This window comes from Bemisia tabaci, chromosome 3 (assembly GCF_918797505.1).
Source record: "Bemisia tabaci chromosome 3, PGI_BMITA_v3".
In the NCBI taxonomy this organism is placed as follows: domain Eukaryota; kingdom Metazoa; phylum Arthropoda; class Insecta; order Hemiptera; family Aleyrodidae; genus Bemisia; species Bemisia tabaci.
Genome location: NC_092795.1, coordinates 29,745,133 through 29,770,295, shown reverse-complemented (window position 1 = coordinate 29,770,295; position 25,163 = coordinate 29,745,133). Strand labels below are relative to the sequence as shown.

Genomic DNA, 25,163 nt, shown 5'->3' with positions numbered 1-25,163 from the left:
CAGTTGCACTTACAAATTCTTGTGAAAACTCTATCTTATGTTAATCATGTACGATTTGATTATTATCGATCAATGTTTTGTTTATTTCCTAGACGGTGGCGAGTAAACTTCACGACACGGAAGTGGAAGTGGAAATAATCAAAACAAAAGAAGAAAGCGACCATGTACAGTTTTTGATCACAGAACAAAACTCTAGGGGTAAAGTTCAAAATCCAGAAATAACCGAAGTTGAGACTTTATCTCTCGGTAAGCCGCTCGATCACTTGATTAGCATGAAGAAAAGTTTAAAAGGAAAGAGTAATTGATGAGATGCTAAACACTCTCCACGTTCATATCTGATCATCTTCATTTATGATTTACTGATGGTCTCGATTTTTGAGAAATGGAATATTTTTTAAACTTACTACATTTTGGAGTTGAAGTAACCCCGCGATGTAGCCCCCCACCCCCATCTCAGAGATAAAAATTGCAGCGAAAGGATAACCATTCAGTAACATGCTGCGGAGCTTAATTGCAATACAGTATCGAACGCAAAGACAATAATGTTCTGGAGACGAGTATCTAGGTACTTCCTGTAGATCCTTTCTTATTTAAGCCTGAGTGAATCTCATCAGTACACGGAAAAAATTAAATTCCTGATTTAACAATTAAATTGCTAAAATAAAGTGACCGCAATATTTCAAGGTAGATTTCACCAAAAAAATGCTACTTCAACCACTATTGTAAACTAATTTACCCACGGGGGTGGTTTAAGTAGCATTCTTTTGTTGTAAAATCTACATTGAAACATTGAAGTCACTTTTTTTAGCAATTGAATTGTTAAATCAGCAATTTAATTTTTTCCGTGTATGTTTCAATCGGAACGAGTTCGATACATTGAAAAACTCCATGGATATAGGTATCCTGGAGCAAAATATTGTGTGATGTGGGCTGTGGGTACTTGAAGTAAACTAAAATGGACTGAGATGAATCTCTGTAATTTCCAATGAGAGAATTCACTCGGTACACTGGATTTATTTGAACAAGTTTATGAGTTTATTTTTTATGAGAAGAGAAAAGAAATGTTTTAGGAACTGCACTTTTGTTACTAGGCAAATGACACAAGTCCCTCGAATAATTAGGTGATTATTCCAATGAGTGACTTAGGATGGCTTCGCTCTTTCCGCAAACAAGAGGTTCATCCGTGCCATCACATTTGTTTCAGAATCTAAAGTGAGCCCTGATACATTTTGCAAAGTCTTTCCTTTCCACTTGATGTTTGACAGGCAGCTTGTTGTCGTGCAAACAGGAGCCGCCATAACCAGGATTATGCCTATGGTACAACAGTCGCAGTGTAAAGTCACCGATGTGCTGGATCCGGTAAGATGATGCGATGTTTTGCTGTCAAAAAAGGAGTTCGTTCTTACTTATTTCTACTCATAGAACACCGCAATAGCCAGGAATATGATAGGAGAAACTCTAAACATGGGCTTGAACATATATGCATTTTTTAAACCTCATTTACCGATGTTTTGCTATCTTATAGATATGATAAGATAAATAGGTATCAGAATTTCAATTCCGTTGAGTATTACGCACTAGGCTTGAATACATTAGTGGGGCCGATAAGCATAACAATCGTGCACTTCTGGAAGAAAGCATGAAAATTTCAGGGATTCATCTCTACCCTATAGACATTCGATTTAGACATAGACCCCAAAAATCTGAGCCCCCTGGGGGGGCAGGGGGGCCCCCAAATTTTGAATTTTGAATAACTACGGAACGGCTAATGTTAGCGTAATTTTTTTTTAACAGAACGATGGGAAATTTTATTAGGAACAAAACTGGTTCTTATGAATTTTTCCGTGGGATCGATATTTTAGGCGTGAAAACGGGAAAAACCATCGGGGGACGGGGAGCCGGCCGTTCTGAGGCAGATCCGCGCGCTGCGCTGCCTGCCCGGGACGCGCGCGGCGGCGCGGTACGGTGTTACCGACGAAACAACCGCTTGTCTTTGTTTAATCTCGACGATGCGCAGTTTTAAAAATATTATAAATATATCTTACTACCTATGAAGCCTTAAAAAAGGCTTAACTTTTGCAGGTAATATATGTATGTATACAAGCGAGCGGACGGCAACGGAAGGAGAAGGGGTTAGGTGCTGGAGTTCTAGATTGTTTTGTTGTATGGATTTGTCAAGTTCAAGTATTAAAGCATCCAAGATAACTGTATCAGTCATCAGTCGAACGGAATAAAATCTGACGTACAGTTGTCCCGGGAAGGGGGGGGGGTGCTAAAAGTCACACATCTTATTTGTATACCACGATGACCTGAAAAATGATTTTAAAGTGTTTGTACCAGGATGGTATCTAAATATGCTTACCAACCCTAAAGTTCCCGGGAGACGGCTTCTAGCCAGACTTTCAAGACAGGGAACCTAATTTTGTAAAAAAAATGAGTAAAAAGAAGCATGCTTATTCTCTTCTCTTGAAGGAACATTTTGGTACATCATTGCTACGTGTAGGATTTTTTAAAAGAGGACCAAAACCACATTCAAAACTTCCTCCAAGAAACGCCAAAAGAATCTTGAGGAAGCTTGATAGGGATAAAAGACCCCCCCCCCAAAACCTTTGTTGGACTGCTTCTTGTATAAGTATAAGGAATATTATTAAGTAATAATTAGCCGCCAATATCCGCTAATCTGCAAAAACGGTCCGTTTGAGTGATATGAAGTCGCGCCTACTGGGAACATATCCTGCTCTTATGTCATCAATAAAATCTCGCATCACACGATTTCCCTCAATCTCGGTAATTTTGCAACTGATTACCGATTACTGATTTTTGATAGACTGATTTGTTGATATTTTGACAAGAAATTAACCCTCTGATAATCTCTGAAGCTAATTTGATCAGTGTTATACTGTGCGATAAAGTTTAAGGTGTGCGTTTTGTGCATTACATATTTCGCACTCATTATGTATAACTCCACTCCAAACTCCATAGAACAAAATGAAAGATAATATACATGGATTTTTTTTACTGCTCATTCCATTTTTTATGTCTTGTGGTTAGTATACCAATAATAATCTTCAAGTGTGACTCGATAAAAAGAAGCGATAGTACTCAGATATCTTCTTTTTTATTCTTCATTTGATATATCGTTCTATTTTGTGAAATATGCATATTTGCTGAATATCTGAAAGAGTGGGAAGTTCATGAAAATGAATACGTCTGTTGACTGGCTGGAGTAATAAAGAGGAGAAAGGAACACTGCCGGAATGTTCCGTACGTATCAGTACCTATGCAATTGCGAGAAACCAATTAACATGAACGAAAAACTATATTAGAGGAAAAGGAAGGAAATCTGGGCACCTTAGTGGCAAGGGACTGTGAAGCCCCCCCCCCCCCCCCCCCCCTCCCCCCTCCCCTCCACACTCCTCAGGTAATGTATTTGCGTCAAGTATTGCAGAATTCTTGCTTATGTAAGCAGCTCATGGTCCCATTCGCCGAAAGTAACATGGAAAATAAGCTAAAAATAAGTTATCAAGGATCCCATTTCCAGTAGTCATGAAAAAGTGGGTCAAAATCTATTAAAATCTTTATCTACTTAAATCTTATTTCGCTCTAATATCTTAAAAAATGTAATCCTTTACAAAAATTACGTAAGGAAAGGGTAATTTACTCTGTACTGAGGTCGGAAAAGCTCTGTATTCATGGAAAACAAGACACGTGATGCGCGATGATCGACCCCTCTTATTCTCCTATTGACTCGGCGCTCTCACATTGGAGTCTTTCGCCTTTTGCTTGCTTTTATTTATTACTAATATAAAGCAAGGCTTGTATTACTACGGAAAAGTATTTAGGCAGTACGGTGAATTTATAATATTTTTAAAACTGCGTATCGTTGAGATTAAACAAAGACAAGCGGTTGTTTCGTCGGTAACACCGTACCGCGCCGCCGCGCGCGTCCCGGGCAGGCAGCGCAGCGCGCGGATCTGCCTCAGAACGGCCGGCTCCCCGTCCCCCGATGGTTTTTTCCCGTTTTCACGCCTAAAATATCGATCCCACGGAAAAATTCATAAGAACCAATTTTGTTCCTAATAAAATTTCCCATCGTTCTGTTAAAAACAAATTACGCTAACATTAGCCGTTCCGTAGTTATTCAAAATTCAAAATTTGGGGGCCCCCCTGCCCCCCCAGGGGGCTCAGATTTTTGGGGTCTATGTCTAAATCGAATGTCTATAGGGTAGAGATGAATCCCTGAAATTTTCATGCTTTCTTCCAGAAGTGCACGATTGTTATGATATTTTCCACTTATCGGCCCCACTACATGGAGAGAGAAACTTAGCGGTAAATGTGATGTGCCGTGAAATGTCTCAAGTCTCATACAGGCAGGAAAATCAGGTTTTTAAAAGTAGGCACCTAAAAAAATAACTGGTTCATCACTTTCAACGCAAAACATAAAAATATAATTTTGAATAGTATCGCTCGAGCTTCCTCAAACAATTCAATTTCGTTTCGTTAAAATTTAACTATAAAAGCCCCGAGACACACCTTTAAAGGTTCAGTTCATCGTAAAACATCAGCATAATTAATGTAGCATTCAGCCGAGGGCTAGTTAAAGTAAGTATCATTTTCCAGTGGCATGTTTTGCGGGTTGGTGACTCTGCTTTTTGTTTCTTTTAACATTCCTTAAGATTAAGAACAATTGTGGATGAAGGAGCCTTCCTGGACATATATATTACACATGCATTTAAATTATTTAAACTGATTTCACCTACTCGCAAAAATCAGCTTTAACGTTCTCCAATGGCAGCACGAGGTTGTCATATTGTACAAAGTTTACCCTTCACTGGCGCTGGATTTAAATAACAGCCACCTGTCTGAGTAGCTTGAGTTAATTTCTCTCCATTTTTACGTTGCAGGTGAGACCACATTTAGATCTCACATTCGAAAACATTTTAGCACATATCAACACGGTTTACGTCTTGAAGAGTAAACCTGGAGTGATGCACACGAATAATATGCATTCTGAACCTGAATTCTCATACGTTCGACTGAAAGTAAGTATTGACACCGCCTCATGATCGTTCAAATTGACATTTTTACTTAGTTGATACTGTTGATGTTTAGATAAATTTTTAAAAAATACCATGACGTTTGGTTTCTTTCCAGCCATTTCCTCGAAGGATGTTTCGTGCTCTTATATTCTACCAACGGAGGTGGCCTTTTCTGACATATTTTTTTAGAGATGGTAGAGTTCATGAAAAGGACTTGAGGGGTACGCAAATTGCTGTTTCGCCTTCAATTTTGAAAGAACTAGAGTACGTCCTCTGTGCAAGAGTAGTTATCTATTCGAGGATTTGTCTATTCTGATATCCATGCGAGGCCTACCAAAGTTGTAAGGTGTTAAATAGCAACATGACAAGAGCTAGTTTTATTAGTATGTGGGTGACAATACATAAAAAAGATCCACAAAGATACCTTACGTAGAAAACTGTTTTTCTACCGTTGTTCAATGGCAGGAGTGACAAACAAGTAGTTTTTACACATTAGTATTGAAAAGTGCCCTCCTATCATTAGTAAGTAGAGAGATAGGATAATATATTCAATAATATTTACGTGCTTATTTATTAGTACAGCACTTAAATATGTATTATTAATTACATTCTTTTAACTCTCTACTTACTAGTGTTCATTTAATATATTTCTTCTGCATGTTTATCTCTTTGAATACATTTAGGCGCTGATTTATTAAAAACTGAGGATAAATTAATTTTGAAAATGAGCAGAAACATATTTTGACTGAAAGGACGGGTATTTTGGATAAGCCATTATCGCACCTACAATCACGTCCTCCATCTTCGGTTAGAATTTTGAAGATTTGACCAAAAATCTCCATTTCCCATCAAAAATATCCCCTGATACCGAGTTTCACGAAAATCGATCGGACATCGGACAGGGGCCGAGATAGCATTTTAGACGGCTTCCGCCATCTTGGATTTTGGAAATTTGAAAATTTATCTAAGACTTCCTGTCAAAAAATATCACCCGGTACATATAGAGCGCGCTCAAAAACTGCAAAAGTTTCACGAACAGGTTTCCCTTCAGGAGAGCTTCTTTCGTTGGCCACAGGAATAATTATAATTCTATCTCTATATATCATTTGCATTTCTTGCATTTTTGTCACAGGCAAAAATGGGCATTAAATATGCGAGATAACTTGAAATACAACAGTTAACAGGCTGACATGCCTTATTTGGTCGAGCAATTAACTTGAGTTAGGTTCGAACCTAAGAATACAACTATATCAGCTTCGGTGTGTTGCACAGTATCACGCCCAATTGAAGGCGTTTCATATTGGTCCGGCCGCGGCCTACTGCGGAGAGTAGAGTCTTGATGTGTTGACTTCGAGTGCTGTTTACGTTGCATACATCGGATGCAAAATGAGGAATAATTTTCATAGATTAATATTACGAGGAGCCTAGGAGGAAATTTCGGGCTAACATAAAGTTTTTGAAATTATTTTAACTGGTGTCAAAAAACACTTCCTGATATCGAGTTTCACAAGAATCTATCAAACAGGATCCATGGGGGTATTTTACGCCAAACCTACCGTGATTCGAAATCGCGGAAAAGATCTAAAATTATCGTGACAGTAATGTTGCCGGATTATGATGCGTCCCCATTGAGGTTTTTCTTTATTTGGTAACTCGCTGATTCTGACATGTAATAGTCCAGGCAAATAAGCCAAAAAAAGGGCCATAGCCTGCAAAAATCCCGGGTAGCAATGTTTACATTGATTCTTATGTTATTTTTGACGCTGAATCCGAATTTCAACTTTGCACCAAAAAATTCAGACCAGAAAGTTGCCAAATTTGGCATAAATGGCCTAAAATCGGCCTTTTTTCCGGATTACGGCCTGTAACTTGCCAAAAATTGATCTGACGATAAAATTAGTTATTTCCAGAAATAAAACTCGTTAAATTTCCTATACATTAGTTCCTATACGTTTTTTTGCTCAAGGCAAAATCAAGCGCGCTGGCGGGCTCCGGACTTTGAAAAATGAGCGAAAATTGTGTTTTTCGCGGTTTCTGCCCGATGTCTCCGGTGTTAATCGTCTAACGAGTAATTTCTGGACAAATTAAGTAAAGATGATAAAATTTACACTTAGTGAAATGAATTGATGTAAATAATAAGGAGCCCAACATATTACACTATGCGTAATTTTCGCACATTTTACAAAGTTCGGAGCCCGCCAGTGCGCTTGATTTTGCCTTAGGCAAAAAAGTGTATCGAACTTTTTTATAGGAAATTTAATGAGCTTTATTTCTGAAAATAACTAATTTTATCGTCAGATCTATTTTTGGCAAGTTACAGGCCATAATCCGGAAAAAAGGCCGATTTTAGGCCATTTTTGCCAAAACTGGCGACCGAATTTTTCGGTGCAAAGTTGAAATTCGGATTCAGCGTCAAAAATTACATGGGAATCAATGTAAACATTGCTACCCGGGATTTTTGCAGGCTCTTTTCCTTATTTGCCTGGACCATAAATTCAAGATAACGAAACAAACTTGGGTCATGTCACGATCCAGTAAATTTGTAGTGATGATCATTGAAGATCTTGTAGTATATCTGATGATCATGTGAACATCATATTAATATTATATTTTTAATATAGTGCTCCCATTCTCAACTCGGTAAATCGTATTTTTGTTGATTTGTTTTTCATTATTGTACTTTTTAATATTTTTCAATCAGTTCTCCGAATGTGATAAAATAATGGATCTATTTTAGATATAGTGTGTAATACAGAAAACCATTTAAATAACATAAGAAGTCTGATAAACATTGGTGGGAATTGCGTGTGTCATGTCTTCAAATCTCCTTAAATTAGTATAACTGACAGGTAAGTTCCAAAAGGAAAACAATGAAACTAACAAAAAGTCCAGCACCAAGACAAATGAACGCGATACCCAAATCTTTCATTTTAAAAGGTCTCCGAAGTACAATAGTCTCCTTGACGGGGTCTTTTAGAGAATCGATTGCAGGCATGCTTTCCTTTATTACCTTGGCCACAAATCCGTACTCAAACGACCGACTCAACATGGAGTTGAACTCATCGCGTGCGAACATATGCTTCGGAAACAAAAACATCAACGGGAAATCGGCTAAACATTCCTGGACGGCGTGATATTCAAAAACCCGCCCAGATTCGATAATGTTCCAATTTTTTTTCGCCACCGTCGACGGAGTCATGACCAGGAAAGCGTCCGATGTCATGATCTTCTCAATACTATCGAGTATGGTTGTTCCCTTTGGTTTTAACTTTTCTATTTCACGGACAGTCTCGCAATAAAGGCACTCTGGAATATTATCAGAGTTCAAAGAGTTGTTCAGATGATAATCGAAACCATCCGTGATTACATCAAAACTGAAGCATACGTATAGACAAACCGATCTTGAATCCACTCGAACTGTTCCTCGCGACCGAAAAACTCTGAATCCACGGCGAGATTTGACGACTGGATCAAAAGATCCGATTCAGCGAGTTGTTGAATCGTATCGATATCGGTGTAGCGAACGCGCTTGCTCAGGAAAGTCACCATTCCACTTTGCAGAAGTGTAGTCAGAACAAGGGCCGCAAACACGAAGGTGCCGAACAAGATCTTCCTGGATGGTAGTTTACCCAACAGCAGTCGCGGTTGTGACACACACAGGAAGTATCTGTAGACAGTCAAGGCAGTTGAAAGACTCTCATACTGGATAAGATCGTACTCAGAATATAATCGCGCCATGCGTTGCAACTGGAACAACTTGTGAAAGTGATGAAGGAGGAGAAACGTGCCAATCGTGACCAAGAAACACACCCAGACTTTTGGGCTGAAGCATTTAAAAACCGTTAAGTACTGTGGTTTGAAACCTTTGCGAGGAACGAAGAAGCAAAACGATCCGAAATCTGTGACGATAGTGAAGTCGTAGTTATGGTCAATCTTGCTCCTCAAGCGATACAACGCATCGAGGAATAATAAAGCGAGATCATATTTCACGACGATTTCTCGTTCATTCATCTCGAGTTCGTCAATCGGCATCATGGTTGGTGGACGTAACGCTACGGCTCGTTGTTCACAAAAGAATCCAAGGCTACTATACACAGGGAACTGCCAAAGGTCGTACCCGGTTCGATACTCAAGCAGATCGCCACCACCTCCCGACTCCAGCACGTAATAATTTAAATTTTTCTTATTCTTCGATGCCCATGAAAAATCAAAGTATTCCTCGCCTCGCGAACCTTTGTAGACATGGGTCTCGTTAAGGAACGCGTCGTACCAAAAACATTCTTTCAAAGAGCAGATCACGGTTTTGCGTCCTTTGAAAATGCGCCAAATCAAACGGAACGTGAAAAATAGGTTACAATTTGATGTCCACTCTCCTGATGGATTGGTATCATTAGCATGAGGCAGCACTACAAATATTAAATAGTTATCTGGATTCCAAATTTGATTGTACGCCGAAGCTGTGAAATTGAGCAGTTGTTTATTCTCTATGATACTGCCGTCTGCAATATCTTTGAGTGCCACTTGAATTGTTGCATCACAGGGCCTTTTAAAATCTCTCACGGTGGCCCCGGTTTCATCATCATAAACCACGCAAATATTTGGAATTTTAGGGTTGAATACAAGATCTCGGGTTACTGAATGTTCAATCAAATGTTCGGTAAAACTTTGATCAAAATCCCAGTAACTGTTCATTGAGCCCAAGATGAAGTTCACTATGTCACTGCAATCGTTAAAAATAAAAACCATATTCTTGTTAAGGTCGTTAGTTGCGTAGCGGGTAGTATCAACGAAACTTACGGAAATTGTGCTAATGCCGTTGTTGTGCAAGTATTGGGAAAGTTGAGTACAGCATGTATCTCGACTCAGGTTAACTATATACGACAAGCTGAGTTTTGCATGATTTAATGTATTTTGGCATACCTGGACTAGGAAAGATTCGTCTATTGGTTGGTTGATTAGAGTAAGACGGTCAACTGTGACTTTGTGTGAAAAATAGAATGTAAGTAACACGGTACTGATTAGTCTCATTGAGATGGACGGTCAAAAATTCAGAAACTAACGGAAACTGCAACTAAAACACCTCTTCAAAGCAGGAATACTGTTAGAGCATAGTTATATGGATTGTAAGGAGAGATAATTTATCAGGTAAGCTGAAATGGGAACAACGTAAGCACCATCGTTATAAGTGCTTCAGTTGTTTGTCCACGAAAATGTCACACGGTTTTCCTTATTTTTCAATGCCAACTGCTTGGATCTATGGCGTCTTCTATGCACATTTTTATCAATCAAGGTCAAAATGAGCCTCTTATAGGACCTCACTACTATCTAAACTAACGATCAACGAAAAAAGATTTTTTCATATTGTATCCTGAACTTATAAACTAACCTAACCTTACCTAACCTTACCTAACCTAACCTAACATGACCTAACCTAACCTAACCAAACCTTACCTAACATGACGCAACCTAAGGAAGGAGAGCTGGACGCATGTGGTCAATAATTCCTCCGAATACTTTCCTATTAGTAGATTTGCATGTATTTCAGTGTAAAGTAGAATCAGTATTGCATTGGTCACAAGTGGGGGATGGTAAAATTATTAAAGTAAAAATTGGTTGCAATACGAATGGTTGTTTATTCTTTTTGATCTATTCCAGATCTTCAATAAAATTACTTAGACTGCAGTAAAATAAAAATGGGAGGATAAATGACCATTTTTTTTGCTGAATTTGGTAGGCTATTCCAAAGACTGTGGCTAACTGCGACAATTTTTGTTGCATTTTGCCATACTAACTTTTCTTGTTTCATTTAGCCACACAGCACCTAGAGTTTGTGGCAATTCGCAACAAGTTTTGTTGCAGTTCGCCACGTGGCTAAATGGGCCGAGGCTAAATAAACAGATACCAATGGGTGGACAGATAATCAATTTTATTTATTCAATAATTCAGCCGCAATGCAAGTTCAACGAGGAAAACAATAAAACTCACAAGATAGCCGGCGCCCAAACAAATGAACGCAATTCGCAAATCTCTCATGGAAAAAGGTCTCCGCATCACGACCTCCTCCTTGACCTCAATTTGTAACATCAGCGTAAAATATCGGATCTCTTCATATTCTTTATCCACTAACCCGACCTCAAAGGACCGGCTCAGGACGTCGTTGAGGTCGTCGCGCGCAAACATGTGTCTCGGCATGAAGTACATCAACGGGTAGCTGGCTAAACATTCCCGAGTTGTGTGATATTCGAAGATCCGACGGAATTCCATGAAACCCCAGTTGCGTCTCGACAGCTGCGCTGAGGTGATCCCCATGAAAGCGTCAGAGGTCATGCTCGCCTCGAGATTCTTCATCGCCGACAATCCTGCGACTGTGAACTCCTCAAATTGTTCGAGCCTGTCGCAGATCTCACAATCTGATACGTTTGAAAAACTGGAATTGACGACGTACTGGATCTCGCTCATGTAGACATTATAGCTGTAATGAAAGCTTCCGACGAGGCGCTTTTGTAGCCAGTGCAGCTGCTCTTCTCTCCCGCAGAAGTCCTCGTCCAAACGCAGATTTGGTGACTGTACGAGCATGTCTGACGCGGCGAGGTGCTCTAACGTATTGATGTCAGCGTAACGGATTCGTGTGTTCAGGAAGGTAACCATCCCGCTCTGCAAGAGTGTGGTCAAAATGAGAGCTGCGAACACGAAAGTACCGAACAGGATCTTCCCGGAACGCAGCTTACCGAGCAACAACCGTGGCTGAGCCACACAGAGAAAATATCTATAGATAGTCAGGGCTGTTGATAGACTCTCGTACTGGACAAGCTCATACTCCGAGTACAGGTGCGCCAGATGTTGCGACTGGAACGATTTATGGAAGTGGTGCATGAGGAGAAAAGTTGCAATCGTAGCCAAGAAACACACCCAGACTTTCTGACTGAAACATTTGAATACTGTCAAGTATTGTGGCTTGAAACCTGATCGTGGGATGTGGAAGCATAGAGACCCAGTATCGGTAACGGCTAGGTGGTCGTAGTTTTCGTAATTAGTACTTCTCAGGCGGGAGCTAGCATCGATGAGGAGTATTACCATGTCATATTTGATCGCAAATTTTTGCTCGGTCATAGCAAGATCCCCAGGTGTAACTGGAGTTTGCTGTATGGTTCCGGTTCGTTTTTGGCCTAGAACTTTGATCGCTGTGTGGACGGGTGCTTCCCATTGTAAGTAGCCCGACCTCAATTGGACCTGCTGCTGATCATCATTATAATTGTAAATATCGGTATAGTAATGAAAATTTTTTCGGTTCATCGATGGCCATTCAAATTCGAAAAACTCTTCTCCTTGTGAGCCTGTGAAAACATGCGTTTTGTTGAAAAACGAGTCGTACCAGTAACATTCTACAGGAAAGCAGATCATCGTCTTGCGCCCCTTAAAAATTCTCCATATCAATCGGAAGATGAAAAATAAATTACAGGTTGGAGGCTGCCGTCTCATTTTCGACTCGTCATCTTCCACTCTGGGTGAAACAACGAAAATTAAATAGTTATCTGGATTCCAAACTTGATTATAGGCTTCGCCTGTGAAATCAAGTAATTTTCCCTTTAATATGCTGCCGTCCGCAATATCTTGGAGCGTCATTTTGATTGTTACATCGCAAGGCCTACTGAAATCTCGCACGCTGGCCCCCGTTTTGGCATCGTTAAGGATGCAAAAGTTCGGGAAGGCTGATCTTTGGTAGAAACCTCCGCGGCTGGTTACATTGTTACGCGACGGTGGATATTCGTATAGATGGTTGGTAAAATTTTTATCAGAGTCCCAGAAACTGACCATCGAGCCTAGTATGAAATTCACAATGTCGCTACAGTCGTTGACGATAAAAACCATATTTTTACTGAGTTCGTTGGTCGCATAGAGGCTGGTGTCCTCCAAACTCGCGATAATGGTGGTTATCGCGTTCTTGTGCAAGTATTGTACGAGTTGAGTGCAGCATGAATCGTGACCCAGGTTGATTATGTAGGATAATCGGAGATTTGCATGATTTAACGTGTACTCGCATACCTGGATCAGTAAGGATTCGTCTGTTGATTGGTTGCGTAAAGCCAGTCCGTCTACACGAGCACCACATGAGAGATAAAATGTAATTAATACGATATTAAATACTCTCATTGATAGGGGAAGCGGCTTTTGGGGAAAAGAAGTTGGAAATAAACGTAGTTTAATCATTTTTATGTACCTCGAAAGTTATCTGCGACGTATGGGTAACGATTTTTAAGGTATATTTCAGACCGGACAGTTGTCAAAACATTTTAAGTGCACCGGATTTACATTGGAACAACACGTGCCGTCATTTGGTATTTGTTTGTTAAGGAAGTTAGAAAACAGTACTCCACACTTTTTCAATTTTAGCCTCGTCTCCAATGATTTGTTTTCGCAATACTCAGTTGGGGGTAACAAATATTTGAACTAAAGGAGCCACTGAACAGAGTGAGAATTCGAGCGCTATAAGTCTTGTCATCAAAATATCATGCATGATATGAGGCAAATATTGAGCACTTCAACTATATTTTTTACTGCGTTTCAGGGTCAAATGCTATACATTCCTGAATCTGACCTCATGATCTTCCTCTGTTATCCGAGTGTGCTAAACTTGGATGATTTAACAAGGTGAGTTCTGCCCCCTTTCTCTGAAGCTCCACTTCGAGTGCACGGATGCTCAATAGCTCAAACATATTTTCGAAAATAAAAAGTGTTTAGACTTCTTGAGAGACTTTAAATTAATTCAAATCACTTCCAAAATGACATTACCAATTGGTATGCGAATGAGATGTTCGTCAATTTTTAACCCAAAAAAATATCAGAGGAAACAAAAGATAGATTCATCCAATTTTCTTGAAAACTTGTGATGCCTGAACAATTCTTCGCAGAAATGATGTCGCTTGACGAACACTTCGTGTTTTTGGGGGTTTTATTTTTACATTAATCTGTCTAAAACTTCCCTCATCGGCCAAAAGTAAAGAAAATACAAACTCAGTATTTGTATAATTGAAGGATTTTCACGAAGACAGGAATTTCTGTTCCAACAACCGAACCTCGAATCATGCAGGCCACGAGTGTTTCTGGTTCAGAAAACCAAATTTGTCGGTCATAGAAACTAAAACTCAGTCTCGATAACCAAAGTCTTTGGTAGAAAATCCGAGTCTCGATGTGATTGACAACATTTTTGGTCATTGGTGCTGAGGATTATTTGCTTTGACCGAAAAGTTCGGTTACACAAAACGAGAAGTTTTACGGGCCATGTGAGTCAAACTTTCTCTTTTTGTAATATCGGATGCATGAAAATATGGACGTGCGGATTTTTTATGTCTAGAAATCAGAAGCGGATCTAGAAATTTGGCAACACCGGGTTTTCTCCATTTAAACCTATGTTAAGTAATCGATTCTTGTCGGAGCACCTGACCCCTCCAAGAATCGATACTTTTGCATAGGTTTAAATGGAGGAAACCCGGTGTTGCCAAATTAATGGATCCGCCAATGCTAGAAATTAAGTTGAAAGTTTAGCGACGAGACGTGCGACTTGAGAGAGAGAAAAAAAAAACAAGTTAAGTTACCAAAAAAAGTCTCGGGTTCTTATTATTCACCATGTAAAACTGGGATGCCTAATCAGTGTTCCATTAATGTACTGACTTAACATTTTCTTTTTCAGGAGGGGCCTGTACATAAGTGATATTCCTCTGCATGACGCGACTAGAGACCTCGTTCTCATGTCTGAACAGTTCGAGGCAGATTATAAACTAACAAAGAATTTGGAGATTTTAACGGACAAACTCCAACAAACTTATCGGGACTTAGAAACGGAAAAGCAAAAGACAACTAGGTGAGTCTCACCATCCATGAATAAGGGCGAACAGAAAAACATAATATGAGTTACGGGAAAAGTACTGAGACATCAAGACATCAGTTTTCAGACTGTGGTCTAAGAATCCCTGAAAGACAGTGAAAGTTTGCCATGGGATCTAAAATCCTGTGGATGATCCAGGGCCGGATTAAGGGGGTGGCCACATGGGCCGCGCCCCATGGCGACAAATCTAGGGGGCGGAAAATTTTGCAATTTTTTTAAATGGTGGTACAAAAAAAATCGGATTTAGAAAAAAAAATTACAAACGAGAAAAGACTACAAAATCTCTCAGTTCCTGAGGGTATGGTAATTTCTAACTGTGTCGTCTCTCAGAGATACAAGAGACAGCACCTTTGCACCTTTAATTAGTCGAGTTAAGAGAGAAAGCAAACACACAATTTGGTCTGGAACGGCGCGACTTAGGGAGAAATGATGACGAGGACTTGAGATGAACAGGAGGAGCCCTCGGCACGGCAATCGGCATGTGACACATATTAGCGCCTACAAGACTGCGCGAATACTTCACGCATTGCATCAAACACAGTGCGGTTATTGTGGTCAGCATGAAACGGATAGCGCCTACAAGAATGCAAGAATACTTCACGCATTGCGTCAAACATAGTACGGTCAGCGTGAGACACATAGCGCCTACAAGACTGCGTGAATACTTCAGGCATTGCGCCAAACACGGTGCGGTCGGCGCGGCGCGGCGGCGGAAGTTAAAATCATTAAACCACATTTTGTGTTTGTTCTTTCATAATTTGTTCCAATACCAGTCCTACACAATCGCATATCGACGTTAAAATGAACCTCCTAAACCACGTCTCTAGGTATGTCCTGACATCCTGTATTCTTTGAATGGAAATCTACTGAACGTCAACTCTTGAAACCTTCCGTGGTATTTTTTCTCTGCGGGAAAAACATTGGGCAAAAAATTGAAACAATCATTTTGCTTCGTTCGCTTTTTTTAAAAAAAAAGAAAAAGAAAAAGAAAACAGTGTCCAAAGCGGAGATTTTGAAACATCGCAAACGAGATACGTGATTTGGAAGTTTCATCGCCCATATAAGTATTTTTTCGAAAGTCTCATTTTAGAAGTGACCGGTTTGCTTCGTATGATATTGGAGTTTTTAAAAATGAGCAATTGTTAATGTGGAACAATTTTATTTGGCAGACTTTTATATTCGGTGCTTCCAATCTCGGTGGCAAACGAACTGAGTCACAAGAGACCGGTGCCGCCGAAGCGTTACGACTGCGTCACGCTGCTGTTCTCGGGCATAGTCGGGTTCAGCGACTACTGCGCCCTCAACACGGACTCGCAGGGGGCCATGAAAATCGTGTGCATGCTCAACCAGCTCTACACAGCATTCGACACTCTCACCGACCCGAAGAAAAATCCTAACGTCTACAAGGTAAACACGAATAAAAAATGTAAAAAGAGAGAAGATTTTAGATTCCTAACTGAGCTCAATGCCCAGAACTGTACAGGATTACTGCCGTGCTAAGGAAAAACGCCGTATGAACATTCGAGAGTTTCCAAAGTTCCCTCGATAAAACAAGTATTTTTGACAAAATTCATGGATATTTTTTCTTGAAACTTTCAGATATTTTACATTAAATTGCGCACTAAATTGTCTGAACATTTTGGGGAAAAAAATTCACAAATTTCTCAGCAATTTCGGTTTTTATCGGAGAAAACCTGGCAACGTCTAGAGGCTCATACGGCGTTCTTCCTTAGCACGGCAGATTAGAAGCCTGATAAAAATTGAATTCGTCCACATTAAACACAACACGGCTAGGCTTGGAGAGTAATTTATGCGTAAGCTGCCGATGGATAAGACAAATGGGTTAGTAGTGCTGATCACAGAATGGGGAATTTGCACGCAAATTTTTTATTGCTTTATATGAAAGTGCCGTAAGAACTGATTTTGCAGTATTTTTTATCATTTTTTTCGGCTATGGGAAATAGTATCTAAATAGATTTAAAAGTGAGAAAATGCGCCACCTAGTGACATGACGTCGTCTGGCAGCATTTCCCATTTAACCGCACGTATTTTAGCAGATTAGATCATTTTGTCATATCTCCTCCAATAATTGTTCAATTTATGAACCAAGGGTATTCTCGTGTTCAGCTCACTTGGTAGCGTCCATTCAAACAAGAAATTCATCAAATTTCAGACACCTGAAAATTCTCCATTGTGTTTTTATGCTAAGTTCTTGAGTATTCGCTAAAAATAATGAGATCATTCCAAACAGCGACTTTCTACGTTCAATATTAACCGAGATATCGCCCTTTGAAAAGCTGGGTTTTTGACGTCATTTTTTTTTTTTTTTTTTTTTTTTTTTTTTTTTTTTTTTTTTTTTTTTTGTAGTGCTAGAGACATGGTTGCAAACCAACCCACCGTTTTAATTTCCAATTTGAGCCACCAGAGCGCTGCACTGGTCCACGTTGAAAAGCTTACAGGCGAGCTTATTTGTTCTATTGTATGCAGGAGAGGAGAGATTAATATTATCTCTTTGTTTTTAGCAGTGAGAAAAGTGAAAACGCGAGAAGTAAAAACGATCTCAGGACTAAACCCCTATAGAAATTGTGAAATTTCCAAGAGGAGGTCAAGAGGTGGTAGAAGGAGGGAGGCCAGGAGGGGTTCATGGTCAAGTCAAACCTTAAGTCAAGCTCAATGCAGCGAGAGGTGCTCATTTTTATTTGAGAAAATTCATATAAAAAAGGCACGGAATATTGGTATATCCTATTTTTTAAAATGCAGTCCGATTGAAACTCATGAAGAATCTGGAGGAGCAGCTAAGAAAAATGTTGATACTTGCAGGTGGAGACGGTTGGTGATAAGTACATGGCAGTTAGTGGTCTTCCAGAGCCGTGCAACGAACACGCGCGGTGCATCGCCCGTTTGGCCCTCGATATGATGGACCTGACACGGGAAGTGATAATAAATGGAGAGCCTGTGGTACGTCATTCAAAAACCAGAATTGGTTACTTGATCATGATTCTTATCAATAAGTAAGCACATTTTCAGATTCAGCTGGCTGCTGCGAGCTCGTTATTTATGGACTAGAACGCAACCACAGAGGAATTTAAGCAGGTTACCATAAAAACAAATCGATGGCTAATTGTGATAGCTGAGTATCTCTGTTGGAATATTTCAAAAGCTCCAATTATCTTTTATCTTCACCGAAGAAAGCTAATCCAAAATTGGCCTGTTACAAACTTTTGCTACACTGGAAAAAAAAACACATTGGATCTAGAGTCCAGACTCTTAAAAACATCGACAAGAAAAACAACTCTTGATTCAATCGGATTTTTTCTTAAATCAAGAACCAAGCCTCTTAATTTGAGCGGATTTCCTTTTGATTTAAACAAAAATCTGATTGAATCAAGAGTATTTTTTCTTGTCAATGTTTTCAAGAGTCTGGACTCTAGATCCAATGTGTTTTTTTTTTTTCGAGTGAAGAGCAAAAAAAAGTTGTTACTCATTGAACTTGTCTCAAAAATCACGATGAGCGCATCGGTAAAGCCTGAAATGCAGTCCTTACTTCACAATTTTCATAATAAATTTGCGTTTTTCAAGCTCCCCGCCTCAAAAACGATACCACAGCACAGGTGAACATTTCGTTAGAGGAGTCATTCCATTTTACCCCTGCTCACAAGGATACTACGCAATATTCAACATAGCCGACGCCAATCCGCCAAAACACATGTGCTGGAACGATACTAACCGCCTCTTAATAACAATCAGCGTGTTTACATTTACATTTTTCTCGCGTTGATAGATATCCGCCTCTGTTGACTTCGTGCTCTCCTCAAATTGCGCGCGGAAGCGTCGGCCATGTTGAACAGGGATTGAATGGAACGACTCTTTTACGAAATGTTCACCTGTGCCGTAGTATCCTTTTTGAAGCGGGAAGCTTAAAAAAACGCAAAATTCTTACGCAGATTTCGAAGTTAGGAGTGCATTTCAGAGTTTGCCGATGCGCTCATCGTGATTTTTGAGACGTATTATCTAGCAGGAACAACTCTCATTTTTGCCTTGGCAAAAGTTTACAACAGGCCCAACCCTGGTAATTTTGTGTGATTTTTTTTAAAAAGTAAAGAAAACTCACAGGTGACTAAAGCTCAGGTTGGTCCGTTTTCTCATAAACATGAGCCGAAACTCACATTTTTCGCAGTCTAAAATACGCATTTTTCGACTTTAGACATCGGAAATGACATGAATGAATCGAAAGTGTCTCACTTCTAGAAATTATCTTCCAATGGAATGAATAGATTTTGAGTTCGTTAAAACAAAAGTCGATTTTAATTTTGTGACAGTTTTCAAAGTATAATTTTCTTTTTTCTAGATCTAAACTATTTATGCATGTTCCTAAAGCTTACAAAGCTGATGAGGTATTTTCCACAAAACTGCAGACTTTGCTTTTCTTTTAAGATTGTGGCGGTTTGAATTATTCTCCTACGTAGTTATTCCGTTTCGGGTGCGATTCTTACGAATTACTCTTCGCATGAGGAAAAATCACAAAGACTTTTTACGATCAATAGTAACTGGGGAGTTCTTAAAAATATATTACGCACCAGGATATAGTGTAAAAACTTAAAAAGTTTCAAAACATTTTTTGTTTTTTCAATCCACGTGTGACAAATCTGCCGGCCCCTTGCGTCATAGTTTTCAATTTATTGGAATTTCTAGACAATTGACGATATCCGACCGATATGTGACTGCACATTCAATAATTTTTTAAAATTTTTCAGAAAATAACAATTGGAATTCATTCCGGAGAAGTGGTGACCGGGGTTATCGGGCACCGTATGCCAAGGTATTGCCTCTTCGGGAACACAGTGAATCTAACAAGTAGAACAGAAACGACAGGAGAAAAAGGCAAAATCAATGTTTCTGAAGACGCTTATGGGTAAGTTCAACTGGTTTCCATAATCTCCAGTCTCCTTTCCCTTAAGCATATCACAACATATTATGGACCAATTTTCAATGAGAAGATGAGACAAAATTGTAAAAATGCATCTGCAAAGTCAGGCATTTCTGTAGTTTAAAGTCTCAAAAATAACGATGAAAAGTTGAGTTAGAAGGGGAAATTCACAATTCAAAAATTGAATTTTTACCGAGTTTTCGTTTTGTAAAACATTTTTTTCTTCCTAAGACGTAATTTTAGTTTCGAGGTTTCCAATGCGGTCCCATGGCATTGAAAACAAGTTTTGGATACATATGTTAGGATTTTGATTTGCAATTTAGGGTTTTCCTACTCGATGGATAAAAACAGGAGCAAACATTTCATAAAATGTAAGAATTTTATTTATTCTCAGTTCATCACAAATGACATTATTTTTGCTCTCTTAAGGTAACATTGTTTAGGGTTTAATAAAAAAAACAACAAATTTTACCGTACGAAAAAAAAACTTGGACCCACTGTAGTTTTGGACATAAAATCAATCACTACTAATCTCCTAAAGTTAGATTAGCAGTGACTTCACCGTGCATTTTAAGTTATATCTAAAACTTGAATCTTCCACATGAGCATTCAGTCCATTTAAAAATAAAACATTTTAGAGAGATCGCTCTGACCGAGTATTTTTCTACCTTGTCCCCATCACGGAGCATGAAATGACCTCCTCTGCAAATGCAGTCGATACTCCGTAAATCTTATCTACACTAAAAAATTTTACGAAATATACAACACGGATCAGTCTAATTCCATGCGTACCCCGTCTAAAATATCATGATCAGCAAATGCAAGCCCTAGTTCAGTCCCTTTATAGGTACACAAAAATCTTAGTGTTACCAGCAAATTATTTCATTTCAATTTACTTAATCTCAAAACTCCAAAAACTTTTCATCTATCTCAAAACTTTTTTAGGTACCTGTAAACCGAAAATAGCATTATTGGCCAATTGAAATCCCAATTTATTTCGCTTCCAAAACGACTCTAAATCAACGACTTATCTCAAACGACTCATGCATTATCAGCTTTAAGTCCCGTTTCTGCCCACATCAAAATATTCCTAACCTAAATCCAGCAGATGCAAGTATATATAAATTCCAGTCCACTTTCAAGCATACCTGCGGGATGATTTTTGAAATTTATAGACAAAGCTATAGACAAAGGAGACACAGGGAGTATGGAGTGATCCTATTGGTTGAAATGGGTGGTTCTTTTAGACTAAATGATAGACTTGCTAAAGGGACTCTAGTAGGTTGTCGTTGGTTTCTCCTTCACCTGCCTCCTTTGCCTATTGCAGCCACCCGTTTCCACCGATAGGATCCCTCCATATCCTTTTTATCTTCTTTGTCCATAGCTTTGTCTACCAATTTCAACAATCAGTCCGCTGACCGCCAATCACACCATCAGCTTTAAATCCCAATTCAGTCGACTTCCAAGTCGAGATATTGCTTGACAGGGCCCGGCACATCCAGTCTCTGGATGCCGTGCGGGAGCTGCCAGCTATCGTTGAGCGCGCGTCGCACCGCGCAGCGACTCAAGTGCTTGAGATCGACCGGCTCCAAGCCGACCTTGCTCAGCGGGACGATCCCCCGCTCGATCAACTCGGGGTGGACCGACACAAAATCGTCACTACTCTCCGCCTCGGAATCCTCCGGGAACAGATTCGGGATCCTCTCGACCGCGCGCAGAAGGAGCTCCAAACAAGCCAGGAAGTCCGCGGGGAGCTCTTTCTCCTCCTCACAGCACGCGTTCAACTTGTACAAAACCGGTTGGAACGCACAGAACTTGACCGGATGCCGCTCGTCAGTTAGAACGGCGCCGTAGCGTACGAGAAGGGTGAGGACGTCGAGTTTCGCCGCCTGCGCCGCGATCTTCGCCGGGGTCATCTGGTTGTACGACGTCATCGGGATGTCGATTAGTCGCCTCCGGGTGCCCAAAGAAGGGAACTCGAGTTGCTCGGCGGCGGCGTGGTCGAGGAAGAAGGCGACGGCGTCGATGTTCTCGGCGCGGTTGGCGAAGTCGCTCTTCCAGCCGGAGATGAGGTGGGTGATCTTGGGGCCGAAGATGGCGCCCTCGAAGAGGCGCTCGAAGGTGGCCTCGCACGTGAAGACGTTCTCGAGGAGCCGGGTGAGGGTGGGCGCGTCGCGGAGCTTCCAGTCGAAGGAGATCTTGAGGGCGACGTAGACGACGGCGTGGTACTTGCCCAGGAGGCAGAGGTTCCGGTTCTTGGCGCGCATGGCCTCGTGGTAGTCGAGGGCGCAGGTGACGGCCTTCTTGCAGCCGGCCTGGGCGTCGAACGAGGAGTCCGAATCCGAGTCGCCGCGGCAGCAGCCGTAGATGATCGTGCTGAAGTAGTCGACCAGTTGCTTCCGCTTGTAGCGCGGGATGAGGCTCCCGCGGTCCAGCTCCGTGAACACCTGGTCGAAGAAGCAGTTGATGAACAGCTCCATTGTCGAGTCGCCCATCGTCGGATCAACCCCCGGTTGCCCGCTTACGAAAACTCGACTAGTTGAAAGACTGTTCGCGTTTAGTTTCCCGATTGAGGCACTAATTGACGCTCGACCGTTTGAGTGATTACAGAAATTAGTTGACGTTGAAAATTAGTTGATAAACACACGTGTCAATGCCTGTTGATCGCGTGAGGGGAGGTTACTCACCCTTTCTTGACCTCTAGGACTTTGGGTCAGTCTTGAAATCTTTATTTACTGGTTCGAGCAGACGACCGATTGGAAGCATCAATGTTTTTCGACTATAGATTCTCAGGTCCTCATCAATATATGCCACTTGAAATTTATTCTTAAAGGCTTACAGGCTTAAAGCCTCGAGATCCATTTTATTAGAAATCAATTTACTTTTAGGAGTATATTGAAATCAAGAGCAATCTGGATTTACGTGTAGTAAGAAGAAAATAAACGGATCAAAGAAGCCCAGCTTTACAAAATCACACAATCGAGCAAACGATTCGAAAAAAGTCACTGAGTATTCCCCGTCATTTTGTGCTTTTACAAGCAGAAGAGACTATACGATATCAGCTGTTCGAAAATATTGAGATTGAGGAAAACTTCGTGGAAACCGATTACGGCAACTAGAATTTTGTCCAATTCAAAGCATTTAATTATATTTTAGAATTTTTTTAAAATCAATTTTCAGCAGAATTCTGTAAACGGGTCTCTACGCACAAGTCGTCACCCTCCTATCAATTGCACATTGATCACAAAAATGTATTCGAACGGATCGTTGAAATGAGATTACATTCCATTTGCGGATGAACACTTCGCCATAAAACGCGTCAAGGTTATGTCACACTAGTAAAAAAAATGTCCGATCTTTACTGTTGAGGGCATCTACGCTAAAACCGAGGAACAAACAAATTTTCATCACTGAAATTCAAAATAGCCACCGATCTCGGAATGGACGATTCTTTTTCCCGGCCGCGGTTGATATTTCCTGTGCGACTGTTCTAAAGAGAAAGGGTGTCTCCCGCTCGCTGGAAAGCGAGCATGGGAAACCATAGAAAGCACCCTTCATTCACTGCACCTACGGAAGCTTAATCCACTTAAGGTTAAAAAACTCGATACGGACATGTGACAATGAAACGTGGATGTTTGGGTGATTTCTGAATGAATTCTCACGTGACTATGATTGTGCAATATATGTGTCGCAGGCAATTAGCAATCGCCGGCAATTTTCAAGCGGTTCACACGTTGTTTCAATAAATCGCAATGATGCGCATCGGTATAATGCAATTTTTGAGGATTATGGTCTTCAAAAGTATGAGCTCGGCTTGAAGCGCCTTCATTTTTTGTGATACTCTACGTTTTGTCACGAAGTTAGTTTAGTTGCCTGTCCGATCTCAACCCAACTAATGTCACAGAGTTCATTACACGCTCCTCTAAGTGTGCATATTCCTGCCATGTTTTTAAGGATGGAAAAGTGTCTATTCACATTACAGGCAACATAATCAGCACTCTAATCTCGTTCTTTTATTTTTCAATTTTATGATTTCCTATATTTATCCACCACCAGCTTGTAAGTTGCCGGCGATTGCTAATTGCCTGCGACAAATGAAAAGAAACCTCGTAGATCAAGCAGCACAAGGCATCGCGGTACTATTATTAATATCAGCCAAAAATTGACTGAGTTTAGCCTTAAAGCCATCCAGAGTGTCTACTGAAACAGGCTGGCCAAAAATCAGTTATCCCTCAGTACTTTCCCAATACATTTGGTACGTACTACACAGAACAATTCAGTATTTTTTTAGTACTTCTATTCGACAAATTTCGAAAAATGTTGAACATTTGAAATTCTCGCTCAAATAGGGACAAAAATGCCGTAAACGTAAAATTGTATTGGGGGCTTGAAGATTAACTGACTGCACAATCGCAATCTTACAGGCAAAAACTACTCTTAATCTAGGAATCAACGCGCAGGGGACTGCATACTTTCCGGGCTTTATTAAAAAACAGGTATGCAGACAGTACGTCTACAGAAAAAAGGGCTACAAAAAAAGGGCTGCCTTTATAGTCTACAGTCAAAACGTCTACATTAAAATGCGAACTGAAATTATGTCTACAGTCAAATATGTCTACGCTATTAAAATGTCTACGATTTGTTTGTACACTTAAAAAATGTCAAAATATTTATGTTGGCCACCGCATCAGCTTCTGCAGCATCCACAGCCTCGTCCCGTCTTTGGGGATACACTTTCAAATGAGATTCTTATCAGACGACATAAATACGTACTTTGACATTTTTGGAGTAGGCATTCAAACCAAAGACATTTTAATATCGCAGACATATTTTACTATAGACACTATATTAATAGGCATTTTCATGTAGACATTTTGATTGTAGACCAAAAAAGGTAGCCCTTTTTTGTAGCCCTTTTTCGTGTAGACCTTCCGTCCGTAAACCAAAAAACACGCGTGGTATAAAGGAAAAAATTTGGGACCTTTTTGCGGAGTTTCCGCGCTTGTTCAGTGCTTCCGTACTGCCCTTAAAAAATCACTACCGATTCCGAACTTTCCGGACTAGTAGACATAGACACCCTGCCATCTCATTTGCGTGCAGTCAGAGTGAAAAAAGTATGTTTGTTGCGAACAAAAATTGCTATCATTTCGTATCCTCTTTTTATAATAAATTGCCGGTGCATTTGAGCTTTAGAGTTTGATTGAACACATTGATGAAATCTGGGGGAAAATGGCTAAAAAGAGGGGAATGGTAGAGACGTGTTAAAAATAAAGAGTGTGTATTTATAAATTCTACGATCTCATTGTTTTCTTTT

At 40.2% G+C, this 25,163-nt stretch overlaps 2 protein-coding genes and 1 long non-coding RNA gene across 3 annotated transcripts in view; 1 reads left to right on the top strand and 2 right to left on the bottom strand.

Moving 5' to 3' along the window:
- Positions 1-25,163, bottom strand: part of LOC109029780 (uncharacterized) — a 139,358-nt gene that overhangs the window by 47,609 nt on the left and 66,586 nt on the right. The gene's annotated exons all lie outside the window — the stretch shown is intronic.
- The window catches only part of Gycbeta100B (guanylate cyclase soluble subunit beta-1-like), a 35,486-nt gene that overhangs the window by 8,834 nt on the left and 1,489 nt on the right, over positions 1-25,163 (top strand). Inside the window, exons 6-13 of the mRNA XM_072298144.1 lie at positions 93-246; positions 1,205-1,359; positions 4,905-5,042; positions 13,606-13,688; positions 14,728-14,898; positions 16,092-16,329; positions 17,743-17,880; positions 19,677-19,834. Of these exons, the coding sequence (XP_072154245.1) occupies positions 93-246; positions 1,205-1,359; positions 4,905-5,042; positions 13,606-13,688; positions 14,728-14,898; positions 16,092-16,329; positions 17,743-17,880; positions 19,677-19,834 (1,235 nt within the window). The remainder of the gene's footprint in view (positions 1-92; positions 247-1,204; positions 1,360-4,904; positions 5,043-13,605; positions 13,689-14,727; positions 14,899-16,091; positions 16,330-17,742; positions 17,881-19,676; positions 19,835-25,163) is intronic.
- stops (SOCS domain-containing protein stops) lies at positions 20,210-25,095 on the bottom strand. Its single transcript, XM_019040393.2, has one exon. The coding sequence runs from the start codon at positions 22,342-22,344 to the stop codon at positions 21,301-21,303; it is 1,044 nt and encodes a 347-aa protein (XP_018895938.2). The 5' UTR covers positions 22,345-25,095; the 3' UTR covers positions 20,210-21,300.